Raw genomic sequence first — 11,370 nt, 5'->3', positions numbered from 1 at the left:
TTCCTCCCACCTCCAAAGACATGCACCTGGGGATAGGTTGATTGGCAACACTAAATTGGCCCTAGTGTGTGAATGTGAGTGTGAATGTTGTCTATCTGTGTTGGCCCTGCAATGAGGTGGCGACTTGTCCAGGGTGTACCCTGCCTTCCGCCCGATTGTAGCTGAGATAGGCACCAGCGCCCCCCGTGACCCTAAAGGGAATAAGCGGTAGAAAATGGATGAATGGGTATGGTACATCTGGGTGGCCAAGTTTGGTCTTTTGCCCCAAAACACAAAACACATAGTCAAGCTTTACATGGTCAGACCGTAACCATACTTCTTGTGCATAATGAAGGTGTTCTGTAGAAGAGAGACTTTTTCTAATACATCCCAGTGCTACATAGTGACGGCCAGAAGTGAGTCAATCATACATTCACGGGTTCATTCCAGGTGCTCGAGTGAGAACTTCAAACGGTTCATCGGTGCTAGAGGTTTTGATTGCTAGTGTAGCACTTCACATAAATCATATTCATGCCACTGGCGCGCTGCAATTGTCTCGCATTTGTACAGGTCGTACTTTAACAAATTCCTCTTTGAACGCTGATCTGGTTGATGTCAAATTCGAATTGTGAAGCTTTTGAGGTTTTGTTGATCAGTTTTAAAGGGCTTCATAATTGAAGAAGGGATGGTATGGCATTGGTACATCTGGGTGGACTTTTTCATGTATGAAGGGGTTTTTCAGAAGAGAGATACGTGCCACTTTTTCCTATTACACCCCAGCGCCCCCTCTCGGCTAGAAGTTCACAATCTCATTTCAGAGGATACATCTGCGATGAGGTGGCGACTTGTCCAGGGTGTACCCCGCCTTCCGCCCGATTGTAGCTGAGATAGGCGCCAGCACCCCCCGCGACCCCGAAAGGGAATAAGCGGTAGAAAATGGATGGATGGACAATGTGACATTCAAACGGTTCATCAGGGCTTGAAGTTTTGATTCACATAGCTGAGTTTCATGCCATAGGATTCTGTGTTGCCAAAGTCAGCTGCAGTAGGCTCCAGCCTGTGATTGGATAGAGGTCTTGAGAAAAAGGGTAGGGAGGGGAGTGTTGAAGTGTGTGAGAGGAAGAGGGGAAAAGAGCTTTATGGGGTTAAATCGAGTCCATGAACAGATCAGGATAGCAGCTCCACCGCCTCCAAGACCTCTGATGAGAAGTTGAGGCTGACAAAAACATTGTTCTCCATCACCTCATCCAGGCAGAGGCTGTCCTGCTGCACAAGTTTGCTTTCAGACGTGGGACTGATGACAACAATGCGAGGGACTCCGTGTCGCGTCTGCGACTCGGCAGCCGGGACATTTCCAACGCTAAGGGAGTCGGCCGAGTTGCTCTTAAGGCCGGGAATGGCGTCCCTCCCTGAGTTCCGAAGGGTCAGACTGCAACTCCGCCTCCTGGTAAGAACTAGTAGGGGGAGAGTGGCGCTGGTGAGAGTGCTAGAAACCAGTTCATGTTCACAGCTGCTGGATGAATCACTCACGGTACATGGATGCTGGCGGTGACAACAAGCACAAAAGCACACAAAAACAAAAGACAGACAGAAAAATATATGGTGATGAGACCCAAATCATCATCAAATACATGTATGGTAAACAAATACATGCATGGATGAACATTTTAATGTTATGGCCTCTTACTTTGCCCATTTGGTGGGTGGTCCTCCGCTGTGATTGCCTCCTGCAGGAATTGCCTCTGCTGGGCTGGTGGTAGGACGACACGCTCCTGAAGGAATCACCGGACCTCCCGCCTAAAGGCTCCATTTCCACATCCCTCAGTACCTGCAGGAGGTAAAACAAGCAGTGTGAGTGCAGCATGGGAGTCCAATCTACAACCGATAGTCCTGATCAGGGTCATCTATCCCAGTTTATTGACGGTTCAGTTCCAGCTATTTAAACAACAGGACTTGTTTACGTAGCTCCTTGACAGGGGTCAGAGGCTGAAAATGTTTTCTCCATACAGTATTAAGACGAAGGTGGCAGTAGGGCAATCTTAACGATTGAATTCAAATTTCAGTTGCAATCAAGTAGAATTGTAATTCAACTTGAAGGAAGTAAAGGTGAAATTCCACAAAATTCCAATTGATGGTGTAGCCTTTAAATAAACCCCCTTTTTAGATCAGTTGATCTGCCGTTTATTTTATTTTCTCCTCTGTGCACCTCCCTTGTGGAGGCGGGGGCGGGGGGGTAGGGCACAAGTCCAGTGGCCATGGATGAAGTACTGGCTGTCCAGAGTCGGGACCCGGGGATGGACTGCTCGCATGTGCATCGGTTGGGGACATCCATTTTTTTTTTTCTTTGTCATGAAAAAGGGACGTTTTTGTCATGAAAGTGGGAGGTTTTTGTGGTTGGTGCACTAATTGTAAGTGTATATTGTGTTTTTTATGTTGATTTAATAAAAATGAAAACAAAAATAAAAACATTTTTTTATTTATTTATTTTTTTAAATAAAAATGAATCAAAAATTATTCTGCGGCTTGGTACCAATCAGGACACGGCCTGGTGGTTGGGGACCACTGGTCTAGATCACTCACTCACCATCGAAGGCATCATTGGACTGCTGGGAGTGAGTGTTTGCTGTGGGGTTTTAACTAAGATGAAGCAGCCACTGCTGATTCTGGTGCGGCAGAACATAAAGTTTTATTCTTCTTTTAGACATATTGTAAACATTAAATGTCATGTTTGATTGAAAAATAACTATTTTTGGACAGGGCAGCACGGTGTAAAAAAGGTGTTAGTGCGTGTCCCTCACAATACGAAGGTCCTGGGTTCGACCCCCGGGCTCAGGGTCTTTCTGTGTGGAGTTTGCATGTTCTCCCCGTGACTGCGTGGGTTCCCACCGGGTACTCCGGCTTCCTCCCGCCTCCAAAGACATGCACCTGGGGATAGGTTGATTGGCAACACTAAAATTGGCCCTAGTGTGTGAATGTGAGTGTGAATGTTGTCTGTCTATCTGTGTTGGCCCTGTCATGAGGGGCCTACTTGTCCAGGGTGCACCCCGCCTTCCGCCTGGATGCAGCTGGGATAGGCTCCAGCATCATGGGTGAGGGACAAATGGTACAAAATGGATGGATATTATTCTTGGACAAAATCTAAATGGGCTTCCGAGCTCTAGGTGGTGAGCTTCACTTTTACTGACCATTTTTTAAACCATTCACATGTCTGTATAAGCTGTCCAAAATTCTTAATAGTCGTTTTTACTTTGTTGTTTGCTGTTGTGGTGTCTTTTGAAAACAAATAACAACAATAACAATGAATCTTTGAACATCTAACCTTTTGTATTTAGGCTGTTTACAATTACTATACACTATATTGCCAAAAGTATTTGGCCACCTGCCTTGACTCACATAAGAACTTGAAGCGTCATCCCATTCCTAACCCATAGGGTTCAATATAATGTCGGTCCACCTTTTGCAGCTATTATAGCTTCAACTCTTCTGGGAAGACTGTCCACAAGGTTGCAGAGTGTGTTTTTAGGAATTTTCCACCATTCTTTCAAAAGTGGATTGGTGAGGTCAGACACTGATGGTCAAGAAGGCTTGGCTCTCAGTCTCTGTTCTAATTCATCCCAAAGGTGTTCTATAGGGTTCAGGTCAGGACTCTGTGCATGCCAGTCAAGTTGATCCACACCAGACTCTGTCATCCATTTCTTTATGGACCTTGCGTTGTGCACTGGTGCACATTCATGTTGGAAGAGGGGAAAAAAATGTTCCCACAAGGTTGGGCACAAGGTTAGAAACAGTCTTGATTTTATACACCAGTGATTAGGACAACTGGTTCTGATCATTTGCATGGGTGGCCACATACTTAATCGTCGTTTTTACTTTGTTGTTCTCTGCTGTTATGGTGTCTTTTTTTATTGCTATGAAAACAATTAACAACAGTCTTGGTTGACAAGACTTTGCAGCATCGCGTGGACATTGGGGGCGGTACCTCTGGATTGGCAGACCGGGGTGGTGGTTCCTCTCTTTAAGAAGGGGGACCGGAGGGTGTGTTCCAACTATCGTGGGATCACACTCCTCAGCCTTCCCAGTAAGGTTTATTCAGGTGTACTGGAGAGGAGGCTACGTCGGATAGTCGAACCTCGGATTCAGGAGGAACAGTGTGGTTTTCGTCCTGGTCGTGGAACTGTGGACCAGCTCTATACTCTCGACAGGGTTCTTGAGGGTGCATGAGAGTTTGCCCAACCAGTCTACATGTGCTTTGTGGACTTGGAGAAGGCATTCGACCGTGTCCCTTGGGAAGTCCTGTGGGGAGTGCTCAGAGAATATGGGGTATTGGACTGTCTTATTGTGGCGGTCCGTTCCCTGTACGATCAGTGCCAGAGTTTGGTCCGCATTGCCGGCAGTAAGTCGAACACATTTCCAGTGAGGGTTGGACTTCGCCAAGGCTGTCCTTTGTCACCGATTCTGTTCATAACTTTTATGGACAGAATTTCTAGGCGCAGTCAAGGCGTTGAGGGGTTCCGGTTTGGTAACCGCAGGATTAGGTCTCTGCTTTTTGCAGATGATGTGGTCCTGATGGCTTCATCTGACCGGGATCTTCAGCTCTCGCTGGATCGGTTCGCAGCCGAGTGTGAAGCGACCGGAATGAGAATCAGCACCTCCAAGTCCGAGTCCATGGTTCTCGCCCGGAAAAGGGCGGAGTGCCATCTCCGGGTTGGGGAGGAGACCCTGCCCCAAGTGGAGGAGTTCAAGTACCTAGGAGTCTTGTTCACGAGTGGGGGAAGAGTGGATCGTGAGATCGACAGGCGGATCGGTGCGGCATCTTCAGTAATGCGGACGTTGTACCGGTCCGTTGTGGTGAAGAAGGAGCTGAGCCGGAAGGCAAAACTCTCAATTTACCGGTCGATCTACGTTCCCATCCTAACCTATGGTCATGAGCTTTGGGTCATGACCGAAAGGATAAGATCACGGGTACAAGCGGCCGAAATGAGTTTCCTCCGCCGTGTGGCGGGGCTCTCCCTTAGAGATAGGGTGAGAAGCTCTGCCATCCGGGAGGGACTCAAAGTAAAGCCGCTGCTCCTTCACATCGAGAGGAGCCAGATGAGGTGGTTCGGGCATCTGGTCAGGATGCCACCCGAACGCCTCCCTAGGGAGGTGTTTAGGGCACGTCCAACCGGTAGGAGGCCACTGGGAAGACCCAGGACACGTTGGGAAGACTATGTCTCCCGGCTGGCCTGGGAACGCCTCGGGATCCCCCGGGAAGAGCTAGACGAAGTGGCTGGGGAGAGGGAAGTCTGGGTTTCCCTGCTTAGGCTGTTGCCCCCGCGACCCGACCTCGGATAAGCGGAAGATGATGGATGGAAACAATTAACAATAACAATGAGTCTTTGAACATCTAACCTTTTGTATTTAGGCTGTTTGCAATTACTGTACACTTTATTGCCAAAAGTATTTGGCTCACATATGAACTAGAAGCGCCATCCCATTCCAAACCCATAGGGTTCAATATGATGTCGGTCCACTTTTTGCAGATATTATAGCTTCAACTCTTCTGGGAAGGCTGTCCACAAGGTTGCGGAGTGTGTTTATAGGAATTTTCAAACATTCTTCTAAAAGTGCATTGGTGAAGTCAGACACTGACGGTCGAGAAGGCCTGGCTCTCAGTCTCCATTCTAATTCATCCCAAAGGTGTTCTATCGGGTTCGGGTCAGGACTCTGTGCAGGCCAGTCAAGTTGAGCCACACCAGACTCTGTCATCCATGTTTTTATGGACCTTGCTTTGTGAACTGGTGCACAGTCACGTTGGAAGAGGGGAAAAAAATGTTCCCACAAGGTTGGGCACAAGGTTAGAAACAGTCTTGATTTTATACACCTGTGTGATTAGGACACCTGATTCTGATCATTTGGATGGGTGGCCAAATACTTAATAGTCGTTTTTACTTTGTTGTTGTCTGCTGTTATGGTGTTTTTTTCATTGCTATGAAAAAAAATAACAATAAGAATGAATCTTTGAACATCTAACCTTTTGTATTTAGGCTGTCTACAATTACTGCACACTATATTGCCAAAAGTATTTGGCTCACATATGAACTTGAAGCGCCATCCCATTCCAAACCCATAGGGTTCAATATGATGTCGGCCCATATTTTGAAGCTATTTCAGCTTCAACTTTTCTGGGAAGGCTGTCCACAAGGTTGCGGAGTGTGTTTATAGGAATTTTCCACCATTCTTCCAAAAGTGCATTGGTGAGGTCAGACACTGACGTTGGTCGAGAAGGCCTGGCTCTCAGTCTCTGTTCTAATTCATCCCAAAGGTGTTCTATCGGGTGCGGATCAGGACTCTGTGCAGGCCAGTCAAGTTGATCCACACCAGACTCTGTTACCCATGTCTATATGGACCTAGCCTTGTGAAATGGTGCACAGTCACGTTGGAAGAGGGGGAAAAAACTGTTCCCACAAGGTTGGGAACAAGGTTAGAAACAGTCTCCATGCCTAAGTGCTTGATTTTATTCACCTGATACCTGATTCTGATCATTTGGATGGGTGGCCAAATACTTTTGCCAATATAGTGTATGTCTGCTCTTGAACGTGACTGTGCTGAAAATGACATTTTGTTGCACTTGTGCAATGAAGATGAAGTATCCTTCCTTCCATCCTATATAAGAAAAATTATTACAAGGATCCTTCTGTACACATCGCAAATGTCAAGGCTTTGGTATGTTGTGTTGCAGCTTCACAACCTCATGTAAAAAGAACAGAAATGTGCGGTGGCACAACACTGTTGTGGGGCTGCGCGCCTCTCCAGAAACTGAAAACTCCCTTACCGGACTTTAGAAAAAGATTTAATTTGCGTATTTGCTCTGTTTATTTACCCTGTCAGTGAGTTTAGAGGACCTGCTAATAAAGTGAGTCCTGGATGCTGTGGACTGGCGACTGATGATGGAGTCCCTGAAGGAGGACTCGCTGATGGAGGAGGAGGCGCAATCCTTCCGAGGGACGGGGGACAGAAACCACAAGCAGGGGAACTTTTCCGCCAGAGTCATCCTGAACACAGCAAAAAAAAATTGTGGCATAATTAAGCCATCATGTGCATTGTGCTTTAACACATGATTTGTTTTTTTCAACAGGTGGTTGCATGGGTTACCTGTATTTATTGTGAATGATGGCATAGATGAATGGATTGTAGATAGCGGAGGCTTTTGCGATGATTGCAGGTACAGCTTTGGAGTACGGCGATAAGATGTTCGCATGCCTGGATGAGACGGAGTGATAAAAAATCAGGTTAAATCCTGTCCCTTCCATTGTAGATTTGCAAAAGATTATGTGGATCTAAATGTCCTATGTAGTGGACCACAAAAAGCTGACTCCGGCTCAAAGTTGCCTTGATCTCTTGATGTTTCGTTACATAATCGAGGGGTCACGTGGGTTCAAGGATTAGCCAAAGTGTGGCATCTGTGCGTTGGCGCGTGTGCAGACGCTCCCTTCCCTCCTTTGAGTGATCAGGAAACAGATACTATCAAGTATATCTGAACACCTATGTTTGCGCATTTTCACTCATTTTGTTCACAATGTTGTGAAAGGTTGTATAAACAACTTTACCATCTGCTCCTGGATGTCAGCCTAGATATTGCGTAACAACATATTTTGTGATCATTTGGAGCTTTTCCCCAAACATTGAATTCCTGTTCAGGAAGCAAATACAGTTGCAAGCGGATCCAAACCTGAGGGAACTCTCCTCAAAGAATCAATGAAGTTCTATCTATCTATCTATCTATCTATCTATCTATCTATCTATCTATCCATCCATCCATCCATCCATCTATCTATCTATCTATCTATATACAAACCCCGTTTCCATATGAGTTGGGAAATTGTGTTAGATGTAAATATAAACGGAATACAATGATTTGCAAATCCTTACGAACCCATATTCAATTGAATGCACTACAAAGACAAGATATTTGATGTTCAAACTCATAAACTTTTTTTTTTTTTTGCATATAATAATTAAAGGCCTGCTGAAACCCACTACTACCGACCACGCAGTCTGATAGTTTATTTATCAATGATGAAATCTTAACATTGCAACACATGCCAATACGGCCGGTTTAGTTTACTAAATTACAATTTTGAATTTCCAGAGATAGATAGATAGATAGATAGATAGATAGATAGATAGATAGATAGATAGATATATAGATAGATAGATAGATTGTTTGAATCTATCTATCTATCTATCTATCTATTACAAAATGTATCTCAATAGGTTGAAGGGTAACTGTATTTTTTGGGGAAATTTGCCATTGTTTACAATCATGATGAAAGACATGTTAATGCATTCTAAATATTACAAAACCCGAAACCAGTGAAGTTGAAATGTGCAATTCGTAAATAAAAAGAGAATATAATGATTTGTAAATCATTTTCAACTTATATTCAATTGAATAGACTGCAAAGACAAGATATTTAATGTTCTAACTGAGAAACTTTTTTTTTGTTTGTTTATTTTTTGTTGCAAATAATCATTAACTTATAATTTGAGGCAGCAACACTTTTACCACTGTGTTACACAGCCTTTCCTTTTAACAACACTCAATAAACATTTGGGAACTGAGGAGACCAATTTTTGAAGCTTTTCAGGTGGAATTTTTTCCCATTCTTGCTTGATTTACAGCTTAAGTTGTTCTACAGTCCGAAGACTCTGTTGTGGTATTTTACTCTTTATAATGCGGCACACTTTTTCAATGGGAGAAAGGTCTGGACTGCAGGCCAGGAAATACCCGCACTCTTTTACTATGAAGCCACGCTGTTGTAACACGTGGCTTGGCATTGTCTTTCTTAAATAAGCAGGGCGTCCATTATAACGTTGCTTGGATGGCAACATAAGTTCCTCCAAAACCTGCATGTAACATTCAGCCTTAATAGTGCCTTCACAGATGTGTAAGATACCCATGCCTTGGACACTAATACACCCCCATACCATCACAGATGCTCGCTTTTGAACTTTGCAGCTATAACAATCAGGATGGTTCTTTTCCTCTTTGTTACGGAGTACACAACATCCCAATTCCAGAACCAATTTCAAATGTGGACTTATCACATCACAGAATACTTTTCCCCTTTACATCAGTCCATCTTAGATGAGCTCAGGCCCAGGGAAGCCGTTGGCCTTTCCGGGTGTTGTTGATAAATGGCTTTTGCTTTGCATAGTAGAGTTTTAACTTGTACTTTCAGATATAGCGACGAACTGTAGTTACTGACACTGGTTTTCTGAAGTGTTCCTGAGCCCATGTGGTGATAACCTTTTTGATGCAGTACTGTCTGAGGGATCGAAGATTACGGGCATCCAATGTTAACGGTAGTGATTTATCCAGATTCTCTGAACCTTTTGATATTACAGACCTAAAGGGGTGAAATCTCTGAATTCCTTGCAATAGCTCGTTGAGAAATTTAGTTTTTAGACTGTTGCACAATTTGCTCAGGCATTTGTTCACAAAGTGGTGACCCTCGCCCCATCCTTGTTTGTGAATGTCTGATCGTTTCATAGAAGCTGCTTTTATACTCACTCATAGCACTCACCTGTTCCCAATTACCCTGTTCACCTCTGGGATGTTCCAAATAAGTGTGTGATGAGCATTCCTCAACTTTCTCAGTGTTTTTTGCCACTTGTGCCAGCTTTTTTGAAACACCTTTGCAGGCATCTAATTCCAAATAAGCTCATATTTGCAAAAAAATAACAAAGTTTTCCAGTTTGAAATTTAAGTATCTTGTTTTTGCAGTCTATTCAATTGAATATAGATTGAAAAGGATTTGCAAATCATTATATTCTGTTTTGATTTACAATTAACAAGACGTACCAACTTCACTGATTTTGGAGTTTGTAAATAAACGTAAATAAAAGTTTGCTTACAGCGAAGCCAATGGGAGTTCCATTATTACACCCGTAACATAACATACTATATGTAAATAAAACATTGTGCTGTGTGAAAAACAAATGTTTTTACAATTATAATAAAACGCATTATAGTTACTCCAAGAACAGTATAGAACCGAATCTTACCCAGACCAGGATATCAGCGTGACACAGGCGTACGGCGACCACGAGAGGACATAAACCACAATGACCACAAAGGCGATTTTGGCCAGCTTCCACTCGCTCCTGATGGATTTCTGGTGGATTAAAGTGGATTTCCTCACTTGGGTCCCCAGTCTCTCTACCTCCCTGACAACGGTGCAAAAAGAAAGTTAAAGCTGTTGTCAATAACGAAACACCAAAGCAGGTGCTCCCTACTCTTCCTCCTCACCTGCTCGTTTTCCTTACAGCAAGAAACATGAAGAGGTAGCAGTAGAAAATGATCAAGAGCGGAATGAAGAAGACAAAGCAGCACAGCATCATGGTGTAGCTTCTGTTGGCCAATGTGTACGTAACGTAGTCCCATGTGCACGATGTCATCAGGCCCTCGGGGATGTAAGAGCCTAAAATTAAATGATAGAATGATATTAAAGTTATATCCATCCATTTTCTACCGCTTATTCCCTTTTGGGGTGGCGGGGGGCGCTGGCGCCTATCTCAGCTACAATCGGGCGGAAGGCGGCGTACACCCTGGACAAGTCGCCACCTCATCGCAGGGCCAACACAGATAGACAGACAACATTCACACTCACATTCACACACTAGGGCCAATTTAGTGTTGCCAATCAACCTATCCCCAGGTGCATGTCTTTGGAAGTGGGAGGAAGCCGGAGTACCCGGAGGGAACCCACGCATTCACGGGGAGAACATGCAAACTCCACACAGAAAGATCCCGAGCCTGGATTTGAGTCCAGGACTGCAGGACCTTCGTATTGTGAGGCAGACGCACTAACCCCTCTGCCACCGTGACGCCCTATTATTATTATTAAAGTTATATACCGAATGTAAATGGGCCCCATTCAGCAATAAGTTGCTACCTTTTCCTCTTATCTTTCTTCCTAAGTGATTTCCTTAGAGGAGTCCATTCAAATTCATGACGTGTTCTTAAACGGCCAGATTGGACCCACCTGCTGTTCTTAAATTGCTGAATGCCAAATGGTCAGCACGTGTGTGTCCATCATAATTTGCATATAAACAAGCCCTTATTTCCCCAATATGCATATGTAAACACCCTTAATTCCGTAATTTAGTATAGAATAGAATAGAATGGACTTTATTGTCATTATATTTGCATATAACGAGATTAAAGACTCCAACTTAAATTGCGGTAGTAGGAACAAATATGGGGTGAAATAAAAAACACAAGAGGTAATAAAGGAAAAAACTAACAATTGAAATAAACAGACTACTATCCAATAAAAATAATAATAATAAGCAATCCTGTACAATAGACAAAACACAATAGAAATACAAAATACTGTACAATAT

At 43.9% G+C, this 11,370-nt stretch overlaps 1 protein-coding gene across 6 annotated transcripts in view; it reads right to left on the bottom strand.

Moving 5' to 3' along the window:
* opn4xb (opsin 4xb) overlaps positions 1-11,370 on the bottom strand; it is a 31,001-nt gene continuing 19,631 nt past the window's right edge. For 5 of the 6 annotated variants that reach the window (XM_061901887.1, XM_061901904.1, XM_061901894.1 and 2 more), the window contains 6 exons: positions 10,274-10,445; positions 10,030-10,191; positions 7,114-7,221; positions 6,842-7,013; positions 1,667-1,807; positions 1-1,521 (listed from right to left, as the gene is read on the bottom strand). In XM_061901887.1, coding sequence (XP_061757871.1) covers positions 1,147-1,521; positions 1,667-1,807; positions 6,842-7,013; positions 7,114-7,221; positions 10,030-10,191; positions 10,274-10,445 — 1,130 coding nt within the window. In that variant the 3' untranslated portion in view covers positions 1-1,146. The remainder of the gene's footprint in view (positions 1,522-1,666; positions 1,808-6,841; positions 7,014-7,113; positions 7,222-10,029; positions 10,192-10,273; positions 10,446-11,370) is intronic. The other variant, XM_061901925.1, reaches the window with a different exon arrangement.

Source organism: Nerophis ophidion, linkage group LG01 (genome assembly GCF_033978795.1).
Source record: "Nerophis ophidion isolate RoL-2023_Sa linkage group LG01, RoL_Noph_v1.0, whole genome shotgun sequence".
Lineage (NCBI taxonomy): Eukaryota > Metazoa > Chordata > Actinopteri > Syngnathiformes > Syngnathidae > Nerophis > Nerophis ophidion.
Note: the sequence above shows the minus strand (reverse complement) of the source record. Positions and strands in the feature narration are given on the sequence as shown.